This window comes from Staurois parvus, unplaced genomic scaffold, assembly GCF_062004578.1.
Source record: "Staurois parvus isolate SC_StPar_1 unplaced genomic scaffold, SC_StPar_1.0 ptg000050l, whole genome shotgun sequence".
In the NCBI taxonomy this organism is placed as follows: Eukaryota; Metazoa; Chordata; class Amphibia; order Anura; family Ranidae; genus Staurois; species Staurois parvus.
The window spans coordinates 3440863-3460648 of record NW_028317846.1 but is presented as its reverse complement, the minus strand read 5'-3'; the positions used below and the strand labels follow the sequence as shown (position 1 = coordinate 3460648).

The following is a 19786-nucleotide window of genomic DNA, read 5'->3' as shown; positions in this document are numbered from 1 at the left end:
TTCTGCCTGGAAACGTCCATGGCATCCAAAAAGCGTCCCTTTAGGTCAAAATCTGTTTTAGACCAGCTAGAGAACAGTGATAGTAAATTAGAACCACTTGCAGAATTGAGTGATGATTCGTGGGGAAATTCGTCATCAGACACTGAAAACGATTTTGCGACTTTGCTCAGTGATGTGCGAACTTGGCGCTATATTTTAAATTTCAGTGTTTTTGGTTTGATTATATTATTGAATTTAATTTATTATTATATTATTATTTTTTATGATTATTTATTAAATTATAATTTATGATTTCGTGTTTCAAATTTTAACATACCCGGGATCTTTACTAGACTCTTGTTCGGACAGATTTCAGTGAGTTATTCCTAAAAATTACAGGCCTTCAATAAAAAAAATACATATTTCCATGCAAAAAAATGTACTGCTTTGAGCACAGAAATATGGACATAATCAGACCGTTAGGGAGGTTAAAGAACTCCAGGATAGGCAAATAATTACCCATTAGTACACAAAATACCAAACCGTTAATAAAATGTCAAAAAATCCTTACCATTTAAGAGAAAAATCGAATAGAATTTTCATGACCTCATCTCTGTAATTCAAAAGATAGCAGCATCTGCTCTGCCAATGAGGTGTAACAGCAGGCATTACATCATATCCTCTCCTCTCTCTCTGCAGTAAAAGGAAACTACAGTTCCCATCAATCACAGGGAATTGTTATGAATGTGGGCAGGGGTACATGGCTTGTACGTGTTGCTTGTGTTTGAGAGTCTGTCTGCCCACCACTGCAAGTGGGGCTGAATTACATCACTGCTTCCTGCAGAAAGAACTACAGAAGGGATGTGCCAATACCAGTGGCTGGGGGAATAGGAGGCATAGCAGTGAAGTTTGAAAATCAACAACAAGGACATGTAAAATGTTTTTGTCCAAAGTTCTTAACGCAAAAAAAATCTTATATTGCGATCACCTCCTATAATCTTTAAATCCCTTTTTTCTGTTTTTTTTTGCTGCTGTGAGCTGACTTCCCGTTTAGTGGGTAGCTGCTCTTGTTTTCCATGGTCTCACTGTATGTAAGAACATAGCCTCTCTTGCTTATTGCCATGTTACCAAGACTAGGAACTATGGGTTATGTAGTGTGCATAGAGCAGTGCACATGACTACAAGTCATGTGCATTGCTTTTTTCAAACAGAAGTGAGGGGGGAAAGAAGAGGTTTGAAAGCACATTACAAGGAGGCAGATAAACACAGTTATAGATGACAGGGCCATCAAGCAGTGGATGTGTATGGTTTATTTTTGGAAAATAGGAGTATCTTTAGTGTCACTTTAGTAATACACAATACCTTATCAAGGTTTGCTGTGGATTGAGTAACATTGCAAAGACAAATCATGATTATCTTTTTCAATATAGTATAGTGCTTTTTATGAGTTCAGTCTCTTTATATATTTTTTTTCTCTCGCATTCTGTATGATTACAAGCTGGAGTTCAAATATATTTGGTGATGTCACTAATCTTCATGCAATAGTTAAAAAATTACAGAATTCTCCTTGTATAAGTATTTACCCCCCCCTTACTGTTAAATAATGTTGGCTTCTCACGTCTTATTTAAAGCGGTAGTAAATTCTTGACTGGAACATAAAAGAAATGGCCCCCCTGCATGTTTAAGTCATAATGTACTGGTGTGCACCGCAAACTTAGTACATTATGACAGACTTGCCTACAAATGGGGCCCTCCAATGTAGCGCTGTCAGGGTTCTCCGCAGTCCCCAGCGGCTTCCATCTTCACCCCGTCTTTGTTCTGGGTTTCACATCTTCAGCCACTTGTTTGGACAGGCCAGTGTGACGTCACTCCCACACATGTGCGTGGGAGTCTCATTGCTGCGGCACATAGAACAGGCCGCAAATGTCGTCTGAGCTGCACATGTGTGGCTCATATCACATTACCCGCTGATAGGCAGGGGGGAATTGTATGACAGAAGAGACCTCTAGGGTCTCTTCTGTTATAAAAAGCTTCCCTGTCATTGGATTTTCATAAATTTACTTTACTGCCACTTTAAGATCTTTGTACAGTGGGTCTATTGCAGGGGTGGGCAAACTTTTTGACTTGAGGGCCGCAATGGGTTCATATATTGGACCCGGGGGCCGGACTAGCTGCTGGCCGGCCCAGCCACTACCATGCCATCCATAGTAAGTATAGTAATATTCCCCCATAGTAAGCATAGTAATTAATCCCCCATAGTAATTCATCCCCCATAGTAATTCATCCCCCATATAGTAATTCATCCCCCATATAGTAATTCATCCCCCATATTAATGCATCCCCCATATTAATGCATCCCTCATATAGTAGTAGTAAGTAAGTAGCAAGTAGTAAGCCAAGTCCCCCCTGTGTCAATTTACTTACCTTTGCTCCGTGCGTTCTTCTCGCCGTGTTCCCGCGCCGTTCCGGTCTTCAGGGCGGACTGTGAGAGGAGCCTAGCTCCTCTCACGTTCGTCACGCTGCCCCGCCTACACACATCCTGACAGCCAATCACTGGCTATCAAGATGTGAGTGGCAGCGAGACTGGCCAATCATTGCATTTGAGCGCGCTGCCCTGGCTGTTTTTTTTTTTTTTTTGGATCATGCTCCGCAGGCCGGATTAAAAGGTCCGCCGGGCCGTATACGGCCCGCGGGCCGTAGTTTGCCCGTTGCTGGTCTATTGTGTTGCTCCACCTGGTATCTGATTCTGGTTCAAAAACAGCTCTTCAATCTTATTAGAGACATTCCTCCCTTTATTCAGACGTGGTATTCTTGGTAGCAATCACCTTGGCAAAGGGAGTGTCTCTAAACTAGTTATTTTATACTTCAATGAACCGGAACCCTTTTCTGGATTTGCATAGGGAAAAAACTAAATTTTAGAATGCTGTATCACATAGGAATCTTGAGAAATGCAAAAATACCTTTTAATGACTATAATGTATTTGTAATACATCATAATGTTTCCAACACACTGCATACGTTTACAAGGGCTAAGTGTTTTACTGATGATTTTCATTTGTACTCCGTGGCCAGCGCATCTCGCTACAGTATCCAACAATAGTCAGACAGCATTGATGGATTTCAGTTGCTCTGATACCATTTTTCCATTGTGACAATGTCCTGGTAAAACCTTTCATGTTCGTCTCTGACTGCACCTAGGTTTTTGGGAAAGAGAGTCTTCAGTGACACGTTGCTCTTGGTATTGTACGATATAAAAAATTTGTCAACCAGTTAAATGTAGTTTGGTGTGCTATAATTGCCAAGAATATTCTCAATGACATCTTTGAATGCTTTCCTGGTGATTTTCTCTGGTCCCATTAACATCTTTGAACTGATTGGTATTAATGATGTATCTGGTCTCCTGCTAAGGCTCCAGGCTCGGATGGTCTACCTCTTGAATTTTATCATTTCTCTGACACTTTAATACCTAAGTTACTCGCTTTATATTGCTCTATTTCTAAGGCAAGGACCCTCCCTGATTCTATGCGTTAAAGCCCTTATACTTCTTATACAAAGGCCGGGGAAAGACCTGGTTAAGCCGGAATCATATAGACCTATTTCATTGCTACAAACCGATATTAAACTACTGGCTAAGGGTTTGGCTATACAGTATCTTACATAAGTGAGTACACCCCTCACATTTTTGTAAAGATTTCATATCTTTTCATGTGACAACAGTGAAGAAATGACACTTTGCTACAATGTAGAGTAGTGAGTGTACAGCTTGTATAACAGTGTAAATTTGCTGTCCCCTCAAAATAACTCAACACACAACCATTAATGTCTAAAACGCTGGCAACAAGAGTGCGTACACCCCTAAGTGAAAATGTCCAAATTGGGCCCAAAGTGTCAATATTTTGTGTGGCCACCATTATTTTCCAGCACTGCCTTAACCCTCTTGGGTATGGAGTTCACCAGAGCTTCACAGGTTGCCACTGGAGTCTTCTTCCATTCCTCCATGATGACAACACAGATCTGGTGGATGTTAGAGACCTTGCGCTCCTCCACCATCCATTTGAGGATGCCCCACAGATGATCAATAGGGTTTAGGTCTGGAGACATGCTTGGCCAGTCCATCACCTTTACCCTCAGCTTCTTTAACAAGGCAGTGGTCGTCTTGGAGGTGTGTTTGGGGTCGTTATTATGTTGGAATACTGCCCTGCGGCCCAGTCTCCGAAGGGAGGGGATCAGGCTCTGCTTCAGTATATCACAGTACATGTTGGCTTATATGGTTCCCTCAATGAACTGTAGCTCCCCAGTGCTGGCAGCACTCATGCAGCCCCAGACCATGACACTCCCACCACCATGCGTGACTGCAGGCAAGACACACTTGTCTTTGTATTCCTCACCTGGTTACCGCCACACACGCTTGACACCATCTGAACCAAATACGTTTATCTTGGTCTCATCAGATCACAGGTCATGGTTCCAGCAATCCATGTCCTTAGTCTGCTTGTCTTCAGCAAACTGTTTACAGGCTTCCTTGTGCATAATCTTTAGAAGAGGCTTCCTTCTGGGATGACAGCTATGCAGACCAGTTTGATGCAGTGTGCTGCGGATGGTCTGAGCACTGACAGGCTGATCCCCCACACTTTCAACCTCTACAGCAATGCTGGCAGCACTCATACGTCTATTTCCCAAAAGACAACCTCTGGATATGATGCTGAGCAGGTGCAGTCAACTTCTTTGGTCGACCATGGCGAGGCCTGTTCTGAGTGGAACCTGTCCTGCTAAACCGCTGTATGGTCTTGGCCACTGTGCTGCAGCTCAGTTTCAGGGTCTTGGCAATCTTCTTATAGCCTAGGCCATCTTTACGTAGAGAGACCATTCTTTTTTTCAAATCTTCGGAGAGTCCTTTGCCATGAGGTGCCATGTTGAACTTCCACTGACTAGTATGAGAGAGTGAGAGCGATAACACCAAATTTACACACCTGCTCCCCATTCACACCTGAGACCTTGTAAAAACTAATGAGTCACATGACACCGGGGAGCTAAAATGGGTAATTGGGTCCAATTTGGACATTTTCACTTGGGGGTGTACTCACTTTTGTTGCCAGCGGTTTAGACAGTGGCTGTGTGAGTTATTTTGAGGGGACAGCAAATTTACACTATTTTATACAAGCTGTACACTCACTACTTTACATTGTAGCAAAGTGTCATTTCTTCAGTGTTGTCACATGAAAAGATATAATATATTTACAAAAATGTCAGGGATGTACTCACTTCTGTGAAATACTGTACACCTTAATGAAATAGTCTTATCACTCATTCATCCTGACCAAACAGGCTTCATGCATGCAAAAAACACTGCCTTTAATACCTGTTGCCTGTTAATGAATCTCCAGGTTTCCCATGAGTGTATAGGTTTCAGGGTTGTAGTCTCATTAGATGCAGCCAAGGCATTTGACTTGGTAGAATGGCAGTACCTATGGCATTGCCTGCAATGCTTTGCCCAAACTTTTAGATGGCTGAAAATCCTTTACGATGCACCAAAGTGATAGCGAATGGGTGGACATCTGAGGCATTCTCTCTATCCAGGGGCACACGTCAAGGTTGCCTCCTATATGCACTTGCGGTTGAACCCTTGGCCATGCTTTTACGATCCAGCCCAGATGTCCAGGGCCTAAGTGCGGGCCCCTTGACCGAGAAGGTAGGACTATATGCAAATGATATGCTCCGTTTACTTAGTGGGCTCTGGTCCCTTATTACTATCCACCCTCCACATAATTAAACACTTTGGTCAATACTCGGATCTCAAAATGAACTGAGAGAAATCACAAATTCTCCCCATTGATGTATTTCTACCATCAGCGGAGCAGACAGATTTACCACTAGTTCAGGTTAACTCTCTTAAATACCTTGGTATAGAGATTTCTGGATCCCTCCCCGACTACTTTGGTTTAAATGTGGAGCCTCTCATCCCTCTGATCAAAACTAAAACCCAAGTTTTGTTGAAATTGCCCCTGGGAGTTCTGGGCTGGATAGATTTTGTGAAAATGATTTTATTCCCCAAAATTCTATACATTTTCTGGCACTCCCCCATTTATAGTCGCCTTCGATATTTCAAAATGATTGACTCTATCCTCCAATCATTTATTTGGGGAAGCATAAACTGTCCTGGAAAGCTTTAAATAACCCTACCACAGTGGGAGGCGCTGCTCTCCCTGCCCTGGGCTTATACTACTTAGCAGCTCAATTGTCTCACTTATATCATTTCAATAAATCTTATAGGCAAAGGTATCTCTTTGGTTTGTGGCCTTTCGCATTCTGCTTTCCCACATCTGTTTTGTGATATCTTGAGAGGACTAAGAAGATCCCATGTTGCTTCTGCTCTCCACAGCCTTCATTTTCATTACAGACGGATCTATGACATTGTAATGTCTAAAACTCAATCCTCAGTCTATCATAGGTACACTCCCTTATGGTATAATAAAACATTACATGAATTATTACAGATCCCAGACCCGCAAGTCTGGATTTCCAAAGGCATATACATGTTATCTCATGTGCTTAGAGGTGGATCACTTAAAACATTTGATCAACTTAAAGCCGAACTTCATTTGCCAAATTATTTGTTGTTTCGATATCTTCAACCTTGAAATGCCCTCCAAACTAAATTTCTTGATAGTTTCCCTACGGTGTCCCTGCTGAAGATACTAGAAGTGGTTTATGGCGATGAACCTTGCAATGATGTATTGCTTTCCCCAGCTGCATCTAAATTGGCATACTCAAGTCACATTGGGAAGAGGATACTGCTGCTAGGATTAGGGTGAAATACTATAGGCCTGCAAACTGGTATCCCACAAGGTATCAGATCAGCTTATGCAATTATACATTATTCACAGGACGTACCTCACTCTGACACGCTTAGCTAAATTCTGCACGTCCCATAGTATATGGTGCCCTAAATGCCTTATTTCTTCAGGCACGTTTAGTCACCTAATCTGGCTATGTCCCCAGATCCAGGGCTTCTGGAAACAGGTCTTCACTATCACATGGGTTCCCCACTGCAACTAGACCCCAAGCAATGCCTCTTAGGCTTTTTTACAGAATCCGATATGGAAAAACACTATAACATTTCTACACAAAACTTTGTTTGCAGCTAGGAAGTTGATAGCTAGAGGTTGGTTGCAGGCTGCGCCTCCCACTATACAAGCTTGGATGTCTGAAATTAATAATACTTTAGAAGAAGATGACAGAGAGCGCACAAACCTTGCGCATTACCTCAATAAATAGTGACTAATTTTATTATTAGGGAAATATACTCACAAAGTGATGGTATAACAGGCATAAGTAACCATAATCCACACAGGGTTACAGCTAAATCCAAAAGAGTGGGGGGGGGGGGGGAATGAAGGCTAACGCATTTCAAAGGGTGCTCCCTTCTTCATCAGAGCTGGGTTGAGCAGATAGAGACTTCAGTATGGCAGAGTTCCCATGGCAAGGAGACATTCAGCCACTGAGTGTCAGTATTACAGCAGTTCAGTTGTAATACTGACACTTAATAGCATAGACTTCTATTATATCCTGCAGCAATGGCAAAGCACAGGGAAGCTGCAGGTACACTGCACTGAACCCGCATTGTGGGTAAACCACAGGGCATCAGTGTGAAAGCAGCTCTATACTGCTATGCCTAGTGTACTGCTTCACACTGACCTGAAGATCTCTTCTTTCCTGCTGCTAGTACCACTCTGGAGACCACTAGCCGGGACAGGAGCCAGTACTACAGAGGAGGCATAGGCCTATGTGACTCCTGCTCCCTACTACAGCTCCTACTTTACAAGTAGTCTCCCTGTATTGCACTCTGTTTGATGCTCTGAAGAAATGGTGGGTCATGAAGCCCAGACCACGATCTACCAGTCACCTGACCCCCGGTGTATAGGCTGTGCTTTAACAACAGTTCAGTGATTTCATATGTTTCTTTCTCGTGTGCAGCATAGCCAAACCGGTATTGAAAATTGCAAAAACAGAAGATTTCTATAAATCAGTACTTGATAGGCTAAATTACAAGTTCTTTTCAAGAGTAGCTGCCAAAAATCTACAGATGCATCAAGAAGTTATGAAGCAAAATATTTGCTGTCCAATGTAAACTCCTAAATATCAATCTGTGTGGATAGACCTTGTACCTTCTTTTCCTTTAGCATTGACCTCACGGAGTTTCCGGCAAATGTCACTTGGTGAGTCTAGTATACCTGAGCCAACAAGACTGAAGTTACCAGAGCCAGCAGCCAGTACCATTTCCCAGGTAAGGAGTTTAATTCAATAGTACATTTACCTTTTAGTACACCTTTCTCTTAAATTGGAACTTCGCTCTCTCAATCAGCATGGACTATATTTAATCCTTATGCTGCTAGTGTTAGAGTGTATATATATATATATATATATATAGGAACATATATCATATTTACTTGTTTTAAGCTATTTTTTACGTTGCTTCAGTTACTTCCTGGTTTTTTGCCTAGGCAAATGTCATACATCCCAGGATTCTTCTGGAGGGGTTTTTTCTCAGCTAAGCACACCTTCCTGCTTACATGCCTGAATAAAGGGCAGGTGGATTCAAGGACGTCAATGCTATATGAATCATCTGCCCTTACTCAAGATGGACATGACCAGAAATGCTAGGGGGGGGGGGGGTTTCAAAGTGATTTATCAGCAAAATAAGAGGAGACATGGTTGGATGGGGGAGTTTGCTTTGAATATTAAAAATTAATCAAATAGCATTTTAGCTACGTGGTGCTCCAATGCAGTGTAGTTCCGCTTTAAGTTGCATTCATTTTCTTGCTGGCTATATTTTTATTGAATACCAAATCGTATAGTACCTTGTAAAAATGCATTTAATTGCAGGCTTCTGACAAGGTGCTGCCTACAGAAATGAAAAGTGAGAGCTTTTCAGTGAAAGAAACTGATGATGTCCGGGGAGAAGTATCCTATCCAGATGGGAAGGTGGGCAATCTCCTCAGTGTACTGATAGTAAATGTCTGTATATGTGGCCAGAGTGCCATCAAATCGCCATGTGGGGCTTCATGTCCAGCAGCTAGGTAGCTATATTGCACATATATTACACTTTTCATGTATTTTTTTTTTTTTTTAAAGTAGCTAATGAAACTTTAGACTTCAGTTTACAGAGCTCAGTAGCTCAAACTGAAATATACCAAATAAGTCAGAACAGTGATTCCTGCCCTCTCCCTCCATCATTTCAGTAATAGCCAGTGTGCCTGAAACTTTTGCTTCCTCCATAGTATTCTTTGTCTTGTGTGAATGTATGCCTTTTAGTTTTGGTGACAGTAGTCCCTAGAACAAAGAGGGTGAACCCCCCCCCCAAAGGGAATACAAACTGTAATTAAAACTTGGCAGGACTTCTAACTCTTCTCCACTCCATCCTAAAAAAAATACATTTTGGCTTTAGATAGATTTTGATGGGCATATTTCTAAGTATGTGAATGTGGGGTTTCTCCAAACATGAACTACTGGTGAATTAATCGCTGTCAATTAAAACACATGCATCATGAAGATTCACCTGCAGTGATTGTTTGAATGCCTGATTCACTGGTTTATAAATATGCCTCTAAACATATATATCTATCTATATCTATCTATAGATAGATAGATAGATATATGACCCTATGCAAAATCAGTTTAACCACTTCCTGCCCAGCTGTCTTTTGACAATAGGCTGGACAGGAAGTGGGTAAACTGATTTTACATTTGTTTTTACATAAGGTTTTCATATATTCATACGCATATATATTGTTTACCATATACAGTAAAACACTTAGTCACTGACATAGGCCATCAGTACATCAGGATTGATCACATTTCAGATATATAGTATATATATACCATAGTTTGTGGACTCTAACTTTCCTACAGACTAAATGATAAACACTGTTTAGGGTTATTTTCACCAAAGAAATATAGGAGAATACAGTTTGGCCTAAGTTTATGAGGAAAGGTAATTTATTTGCCAAATTTTATAACAGAAACAAAGAAAAAATGCGTTTTTATTCAAAATTTTAGACTTTTTCGTTTACTTGGCAAAAAAGAAGGTGATTAAATACCACCAAAAGAAAGCTCTATTTGTGTGAAAACAATGTTAAAAATGTCATATGGGTAAGGTGTTGCAGAACGCCAATTGTCATTCAAAGTGTGACAGTGCTGAAAGCTGAAAATTGGCCTTGGCAGGAAGGGGTGAAAGTGCTCTGTATTTTACATATACATAGTTACATAGGTAGTCTGGCTGAAAAAAGACAAAAGTCTATCCAGTTCAACCATAAAAAAAAAAGAAAAAAAATTATAATCCTATACCCACAGTTGATCAAGAGAAATGCAAAAAAACCAGCAAAGCGAGAGCCAATTGCTCCTGCAGAGGAAAAAATTGCTTATTGATCCCCCCGAGAGGCAGTTGGATATTCTCTGGATCAACTTTACCTATAAATGTTAGTATCCAGTTATATTCTGTGTATCTAGGAAAGATTCCAGGCTTTTTTTTAAAGCAATCCACTGAGCTGGCCAGAGCCAACTCTTGAGGGAGTCTATTCAACATTTTCACAGCTCTTACTGTGAAGAAACCTTTCTGTGTTTGGAGATTAAATTTCTTTTCCTCCAGATGTAAAGCGTACCCCCTTGTCCTCTGTGATGACCTCAGGGTGAATAGCTCTACACCGAGTTCACTATATGAACCACTGATGTATTTATGCGTGTTGATCATATCCCTCTTAACCACTTCAAGTCCAGACACTTTCACCCCCTTCCTGTCCAGGCCAATTTTCAGCTTTCAGTGCTATCACACTTTGAATGACAATTGTGCGGTCATGCAACACTGTACCCATATTCATTTTTTTAGCATTTTTTGAGACCGATAAAACTTTATTTTGGTTGCATTTATTCACCACTATTTTTTCGCTATATAAATGAAAAAGTCCAAACATTTTGAAAAAAGTGTTTTTCTTATAAAATTTTGCAAATAAATAATCTTTCTTCATAAGTCTTGGCCCAAAATGTATTTATCTTCTTAGTAAAAAAAAATAACCCAAATTAGTTTATAACCACAAATTATGTTTTCAAAAATGTTTTTACATTTTTACTTTTTTTTTCTTTTTAACATACCATCACCCTAGCAGTACAGTGACACCATAGTGACACTGTACTACTTGTGGGGGGTGATAAAGATTTTTTTTTTCCTTTTTTTTTTTTTCCTTTTTTTTTTTACACTGATTGGTTTTGCACCCATAAAGGCTGTAAACGCAATAATTTCTCCTTCTTTCTGGCTGCATTCTTGCAGCCATTGAGAAATACTGTGAGAGCTGTGATTGGTCACAGCTTGCCACATGGTACAAGGCTGTTGTGAATAGCCTTGTACCATGTGACCTCTGTGATCATTCACAGATTTCAAGATTTCACGAATAGTAAGCAATGATGGCAGGAAGTGACATCTTGTTTACTACTGTTCCTGTGATCACTGATTGGCCAATCAGTGATCACATGAATCGGTCCCGTACAGCGATCAGATCAGACACAGCGGGACTACTTGTGTGTGTGTGTGTGGGGGGGGGGGGGGTGATGAAGATTTGAGGGGGGGGGGGGGATAAAGGATTAATTAAAGGATAGGTAAACTTTTCATACCATGTTACACCCATATTCAGAGTGTAACATGTTCTGATCAGACCAGCCCCCGTTCCACTGCTTTTACAGCTAGCGGGGGGATCTTCTCACCCCTTGCTAGCTGTCAGATTTAAAAAAAAACAAAAAAAAAACAAAAACATGGACGTGTGGAGATCCGCCTGTCCGGCCGCATCATTCATTCACTGTGTTCTGTGAATGAGAAACTACAAATTCTGACAGTCTTTGGTGGCTGTCTGTTTGTAGTTCTCAGTGAACTATCACGCCACTGTGGCGCGCCATGGTAGTTCATTGATTCTTCCTGTCAGTGTATGTGCTTGCCCGTAAATTCCGTATGGGCAAGCAGATATACTGACACTGATCTGCTGATCGCTGGTGCAATTGTTTACAGGCTCCTGCAACAAAAAATATTGCACATTTTTATTACCTGCAAAAAAAATGTGCATTTATTATTTTTTGTATAAAGGTGAACCTATCCTTTAACCTGCTGTGACCTAGCAGTAATAACAGGGCATTAATTTGCAGGTCACAACATACAACATAAGCAAATAATATGTAAGCTGACATATTAAATGGATTCAGGTGGGCAGTTCCAGTAAGACATTCAAGATCTGCCATAGCTACAAATTCCACTGATATGTAAATGTGTTTGGGAAATCTATTGGTGACCTTTCCATGCTCCCAACAGTTGTATTAGATTTCTTTCTGTTACAGATGTTAATTTTCTTCACTCTAGGTAGAGAGGATTTTAAAAAATGGCTGCCATGTTATCTTATTTCCAAATGGGACACAGAAGGAAGTGAGTGCTGATGGAAAGTCCACAACTGTTACCTTCTTTAATGGAGATGTCAAGAAAGTGATGGCAGATCAGAGAGTGGTAGGTACCTGGCTTAGTAATATATTTTGTTGTGACTCTGTTTTGTAGTATTCTTATTTTCAGTTTTTTTGCTTTCAGATTTATTACTATGCTGATGCCCAGACTACACACACAACATATCCTGATGGAATTGAAATACTTCAGTTTTCTAATGGACAAATAGGTGAGTGAGTGTTTGTTTTTACAAGGCTTCTAGGCTATTCATTTATAAGGTCTGTATAGTAGTGGTGCACCAAAATACAAATTCTGGACCGAAAGTAAAAATTCAGAATGCATTTGGCAAAAAAACAAAATGGACAGTTCTTTTCGTTTTTTTTTTTTAAAAATATATTTGTATATATATATAATTGTATTATATTCAACTTTTGAATTAATATCATGAGATTAAATGAATATGAATTTGTTTTCCGCACCTTTTCGGCCAATAGGCTGCTTTCACACAGCAGTTTTTTCAGTGCTTTTGCGTAAAACCCCCCCAAAACAAACAAGGAAAAAAGGTGGCAGAAGAAAAGTTCAAGAAAAATGCATCCCTTTTAAATTGAATGTATGTCTTCACACTGGTCCGTTGCCCTTGCAGTGCTAAAATAATAATGCATTTTGCATTATTCTGCCCAGCAACAAGTTAGCCAAAAAAATAAAAATAAAAAATCGCAAACCACATTAAAAAAGCGCGTAAAAAAAAAAAATTCAAAACCGCAAACCATATCAAAAACGTGCATGCAAAATGGACAAAACAAACTGCATTGGTGTGAAACAGGCTTGAAATGCACTGAAAATGCAGCAAAAACGCTCATGCATTTTTGAAGCATTGCATTTATAATTTGTGCAACAGGAAGTTGCAAAAACTTTAAAAACGCAAACCGCATAAAAACATAAAAAACGCATGTGCAAAAATGCTAAACGCAAAAGATTGCTGTGAAACAGGCCTTAAATGCATTGAAAATGCCGCAAAAACACAAACACACATGGTGCGTTTTCGATGCGGTTTTAATCTGCCCAGCCAGAAGTTGTCCAAGTGAACGAGGCCTGAAATGCATTGAAATCCCATCAAAAACACACACGTTGCGTTTTGATGCATTTTTTTTTTTAGTCACATGAACTACGAAAACCGCACACTAACCACAGTAAAATCGCGGGTAAAATTGCATGTTTTTGGCAGCCATTATATTCACCTTTTTTCCTATCAGCAATATGATAACAATATATTGGTGCATCCCTACTGTACAAGGCTTTTCATGAAGGATAACTCATAAACATTTTGGTTCTTGTAAAGAAGTGAATTATTTGCTGGTTGGACTCTGCCACATCTTTCACTGTAGTTATAAAACGTACATGTCAGCAACATTCACCACATTCATAATGTTTGTTTTCTGCCTTAGGGCTAGTTCACACTAGATGCAGTGCAGTGTGTTTTTTTTTTTTTTTTTTATTTCTGCATCAAAAATGCATGCACAGTGTTTTCCATGTATTCCATTGGCTCAAGTTCGCACCAGTACAGTTCCAGTCAGTTTCCGGTGCAGAAAAAAAAAGAACATGCTGTATTTTTTCTGCACAGAACTGTACTGGAACATAGCAAACTGCACCAGAAATGCGTGTGGTGTGAACTGTAAGCTAAAATGTTTACGGAATGCATCCAGAATGCGTTTTTATGTTGTGAAGTGGCCCTTAATCTTTTTTTTTAACGTTTTGTTGATGGAAAATCATTACTTGCTGTGCAAAATCTAGCTGGATAAGTGTGCCTAAATTTGTGTATTTTATCACAGAATAAGAACATTTTTAACCGTATTTTGTACTCGTACTTGTTCCTTTAGCCTGCTCTAAAAATAGTTTGCAAAGGCTGTCTTGTGGATAATCGAGGTTTTTCTTCATTAGCTACTCCCTTCCACTCTTAGAGGGAGATGAAATGCTTTGCAGTGCGTTCTCTCTTTGAGGAGGCCCTGCTGAAGAAGTGGACATCTCTGCCGGTGGTTGATTCTCCCACCTCCAGACTTAACGAGACCAAGTTGATTCCCTGTGGAGGAATCCCTCTCATTTAAGGACCCTGCAGACTGCAGGGCGGAGTCGGTGGCGCATTCAGTGTTCACTGTCGCCAGATCGCACTTAGGCCAGTGTTGGCTACAGCCTTGGTCTCCCAGACACTGACGGAATGGGCATAGGCTCTATGACAAGACTTGACTTCTAGTCAGTTGCCACAAGCATATGTGGAGCTGGCAGATTAGCTCAGGTCCAGGGCTTAAAGTACATTTGTAATGCAGCTCCTCTTCTTTCCAAACTGTCGCAGCGGTTGTGCTCCGGCGGGTCCTTTGGCTCAAGTGTTGGTTGGCGAACCAGACCTCAAAGAAGGCTCTGGCGGATCTGCCTTTTCTGGGTGACCGACTTTTTGGCGATACCCTGGATAACATTATGAAGAACCTTACTGGGGGCAAGAGTACCTTCCTCCCTCAGGCCTAGAAGGGGATGGAACCTTGTCGGAAGTTGGGGCCCAAATTTACAGCACATAAACGCATTTTTCGCCCTCCGGCTCTGCAGCCAAGGGCTCCAGGCCCTTTAAAGCCCCCGCAGGTGGCACCAAGCGTCCCTGCCTCCAGAAGTTCTCCAAGCTTGCAGATAGGTCGCCCTCAGCATGAAAGTTTGCCCCCACCCGCTTCCAGGGTGGGGGGTGTCTTCACAGGTTTCCAGGCCCGTGAACCTCCCTCATTCACGACAAGTGGGTTCTCAAAAACATTCTATCAGGTTAGAAGAAAGTTTCATTCACTTCCGCCAGCCAGTTTTTGTTCCTTCCAATCTGCGGCTTTTGCCAGGTCACCTGCAAGCCCTGTACAGGGCTGTACAGGAACTACTGCTCCTGGAGTGGTCATCACAGTACCCGATTTAGAGCGTTTTTGCTGCTTTTACTCCAACCTGTTAACTGTTCCCAAGGCGGACGGGGTTCACCACCCAATCCTGGATCTCAAGGCCCTGAATGTCTTCGTGCAGGTTCACAAGTTCAAGATGGAATCTATTCGCTCAGTGGTGGTCTCCCTCCGTCAGAGAGATTTCCTGGTCTCCTTGGACATCAAGGACGCTTACCTGCACAACCACATTTGCAAGGGGCATCAGCGCTTCCTTTGTTTTGCCATCGGGGATGTGCATCATCAATTTGTGGCAATGCCCTTTGGTCTGGCCTCTGCACCTCGGGCATTTACCAAGCTCCTAGCCCCAGGCCTGGCCTTGTTGAGAAAATGGGGGATCGCAGTGATTGGCTACCTGATTTGCTCCTGCGTGCAGAGACTCGCTTCTCACTATTAGACAGTGTGGAGCTCACCATGCGTTCTCTATGGGACTTCGGGTGGATCCTGAACCTCAGGAAGTCGGTGTTGACTCCGTCCAGGCACCTGGAGTATCTGGGGCTGATTCTCTATTCGGAGCAGGCCAAGGTGTTCCTTCCATCGGAGAAATTGTTGAAGCTCCGGTCAGCGGTTGGACAACTCCTGGCTTGCAGGCGGCTCTCTCTGCATCTTTGCATGCAGGTGTTAGGCATGATGGTGGCTACTTTAGAAGCGATTCTATATGCCCAGTTTCATACAAGAACACTACAGAGGGAACTCCTATCGAAATGGAACAGGGCTTCTGCCTCTTTGGACCTTCGGATTCACCTGGAACAGTCTAGGAGGGCCTCCCTTCTTTGGTGGATGAGGTCCCCAGCTCTAGAGAATGGAACATTTTTTCCTCCCTGTTCGCTGGACTGTGGTCGCGACAAATACCAGCCTGTCGGGCTGGGGAGGAGTCCTGGGAACGGACTCTACTCAGAGTCGATTGGACTCCGTGGGAAGCTCGCTTACCCATCACTATCCTGGAGCTTTAGATGATCAGGTTGTCACTGATGCATTGGATGAACCATCTGTCGGGTCTGCCGAACAAGATTCAGTCGTACAATGCCACTGCGGTGGCGTATGTCAATCATCAGGGGAACACGAGAAGTGCAGCAGCGGCGCTGGAGGCATCTCACAATCTGCAATGGGTGGAGAGGTTTGTTCCGGCTCTTTCCGCCGTACTCATTCCAGGCGTTGAAAATTGGCAAGCAGATTATCTCAGCTGTCAGACGCTGGATCAGGGCGAGTGGTTCCTACATCCGGAAGTGTTCCATCAGCTCTGCATTCGCTGGGGGAATCTGGACGTGGATCTTCTGGCTTTCTGCCTCAATCAGAAGGTTCTACTGTTCATGGCATGATCGTTGGTTCCTCTGGCAGACACCGCAGATGTGCTGGTTGCACCGTGGGATCAGCATACTCTCATCTATGCCTGATTGTCTGCCTCGGTGATTCTGACTATGTTGAAGGCCCATAAGTCTACATCTTGAAGACTTATCATCGCACCTGGAGAGCCCATATTGGTTGCTGTGGAGCCTTGGGGTTCCACGCACGTTCCTTCATTGTGGCTCAGGTTTTGGCCTTCCTCTAATGGATCAAAGGCTTGTGTTGAGTACAATCAAGGGTCAAGTCTCTGCTTTGGTTGTTTTCTTTCTTAGCTATGCATTCTTTGGTCCCTCCTTTCATTCAGGGGGTTCGTCACGTGGTCCTTCCTGTGCACTCCCCTTTGTCAGTGTGGGATTTGAATTTGGTGCTGTCGGCTCTTCAGATGCCTCCATTTGAGGCCATTTGAGAAATCCCCTTGCTTACGCTTTCGCAAAAGGTTGCCTTCCTTGTCGCTGTCACTTTGGCTCGAAGGGTGTCTGAGTTGGCAGCATTGACCTGTAAGCCACCTTATATGGTTTTACACAAGCACAAGGTGGTGCTTTGGCCTTCTCCTTCTTTTCTGCTGAAGGTGGTGTTGGATTTTCATTTGAATGAAGGTATTGTTCTTCCCTCACTGTGTCCTCGACCGATGCACCCTAAAGAGGTGGCTCTGCATTCCCTGGATGTGGTGCGCATGATATGCGTGTATTTGTCTGTAACTGCTGCCTTTCAGAGGTCAGACTCTCTCTTTGTCCTCATTGATGGCCCGAAGAAGGGCCTGGCAGCACCTTCTGCCACTATTTCTCATTCAGCAGACGATTGTTCAGGCGTATGCTGTTAAGGGGCAGGGGCCTCCCTTCCCCTTATTGCACACTCCAGTCGGGCAGTTAGTGCAAGTCACTTGGTGCAAGTCTTGAGGCTTTCACACCAGGATTTCTCAGTGGGATAAAGTCTCTCCTTCCTAGTGCAGGGTTTGGACCAGCGTCTGGCTCTTGGCACTGTCAAGGGTCAGGATTCTGGTTGTATTCTGTTAGAGAATGTTGGCCCCTCACTTTTTGGTTAGGACCATTGTACAGGGTGACTCCCATATAGCTTTCTCTATCTTGTGACTCTGTGGAATCTGATTTTCTTTGTGCTTTAGAAACCAACACATGAACCCAATCTCTCTTTACTGTCATCTATGAGGTAATGTGGAACCCTTTTTTGGTTTTGCATAAGGGCAAGGTGGTGTTAATGCCCAAGACTTCCATTTTGCCAAAGGTAGTTTCTGGATTTCTTCTCAACCAGGACATTGTTCTTTTGTCCCTTGTTACAGCTGCAGTTCACCAAAAGGAAATTTTCCTCTATTTTCTATATGTAATTCATGCTGAGAAATCATCTCTCAGTCCTGCTTCTTTCTGGAAGGCTAATTCCTGTTTTTGTAATCCTGGATGGACCAGGTAAGGGTGTGCCAGCTTCTTGTTATACCATTTTTAGGTTACTCAGACAGATCATCCTCCAGGTCTATAGGTTTCAAGGACTAGGTTGCACTATTTCTTGCTGAGCTTATATTCTATTTGATCTGTCAGTTTATTTTGTTTTTTTTCAGCTTCAATCTATTTCTTAGATTTGCGGGGCTGTTGTGTTCACACGTCTTTACCAGGTGGTTTTTGGTACCTCAACAGAAGTGTAGACCATTTATAATTTCTATTTTATCCTGCAAGAAGTTTTTTGGTTCTACAAAGGATTAAAGTGGTTTGAGGCCTACACCTTCCTTCCAAAGACAATCTCTGCATTTCAGCTTAAATGGACATTGGTCTTCCATCTGTGTCTGGTTCATTAGAAAAAAAGGTCTCTCCACTGTCTAGATGTGGTTCACGATGTTGGATGTTGTCCTTAAGACTGATTCTCATTCCGTCAGCTTCTAGTTCCAACTTTTCTCAGTGGCCCAGACAGGCTATAATGCAACCTCTGGTCTCAAGGATTGATTTCTCCCTTTCCAGTTAAAGCTTGCTTCACCAGGGCAGTGAGCATTTCTTGGGATAATTTGGCATCAGGCCTCTGTTTCAAAAAAAGCTGCCTCTTGGTCTTCAGTTCACACAAATGTGGATATTTCATGCTCTTCTGATGCCAGCTTCAAGCACGAGTTTCTTCAGGTGATTCTATTGGTTGCAGGCAATCTCCAGTTCTGTTTTTTCATGTTGGACCTGTTAGTGGTGTTTGTTTGCGGTGTTGTCCATCCGTTAGTTAGCCAGCTTTTGTATGTCTAGGAGGTTTGACTTCCTGTGTCCTTTAGTGGACATGAAAGAAAAATGGTATCTTTATATTCACTGTAAAATCTTTTTCTTGGCATCCATTGAGGCCCTACTGAGTGTTTATAATTATGTTCTGATACTGCTCTGTTACTATACTGAGCAATGCTGGTATTATGTCAGGGCTGGACTACATTTTATTTATTTTAAGTTTGCCATTGTCTAATCTTCCTGTAGGCATGTCTTTTAGTGGACAAGAAGGTAGAAGTAGTGTACTGTACCATTATATACGTCAATTGTGGCTGTACTATCCCATTTTCTGTCCTCGGCATGTATATTTGCTTCTATGTCCCTCAATAAACTCCAAGAAAAAGAGGAATTTGATGTACCTGTAAATTCCATATTTTGGAGTGCAGTACATAGGAAATTGATTAATACACCATAGGTTATATGCCAATACCTTCAGGGAACTGTACATTGACAGGAGCTTCACTGGGTCCTTACCCCTAGTGTCCCCATATAAACCCTTCCCACTCTGTGAGGCTCCAGTTTTGTTAGCAAGCAATAAAGATGGTCAGATCAAGGTGTGTGTATATATAGAATGAGGGAAGAATAAGGAAATTAAAATGAAGTTTGTTTTTCCAAAGATTACCAAGCAGGAGAAACATCCTGCTCCTCAATCGGGGATGTAAAGGGAGGCATCCAATGTAAGGATAGAATGCACTAACATAGGGATTATCCATGCATCCATAGACTAAGGAGGATGGCTGAGTACGATCGATAAGTGCTAAAGCTGCTGTGGACCATAGGTAGAAAAGAAGAGGAAC

The 19786-nt window shown here is 42.1% G+C and overlaps 1 protein-coding gene and 1 pseudogene across 1 annotated transcript in view; both read left to right on the top strand.

Moving 5' to 3' along the window:
- The window catches only part of CPAP (centrosome assembly and centriole elongation protein), a 102267-nt gene that overhangs the window by 65341 nt on the left and 17140 nt on the right, over window positions 1-19786 (top strand). The window contains exons 12-15 of the mRNA XM_089666188.1: window positions 8160-8263; window positions 8863-8961; window positions 12374-12514; window positions 12593-12677. Of these exons, the coding sequence (XP_089522314.1) occupies window positions 8160-8263; window positions 8863-8961; window positions 12374-12514; window positions 12593-12677 (429 nt within the window). The remainder of the gene's footprint in view (window positions 1-8159; window positions 8264-8862; window positions 8962-12373; window positions 12515-12592; window positions 12678-19786) is intronic.
- On the top strand, window positions 15506-16362 carry LOC149470230 (uncharacterized; annotated as a pseudogene).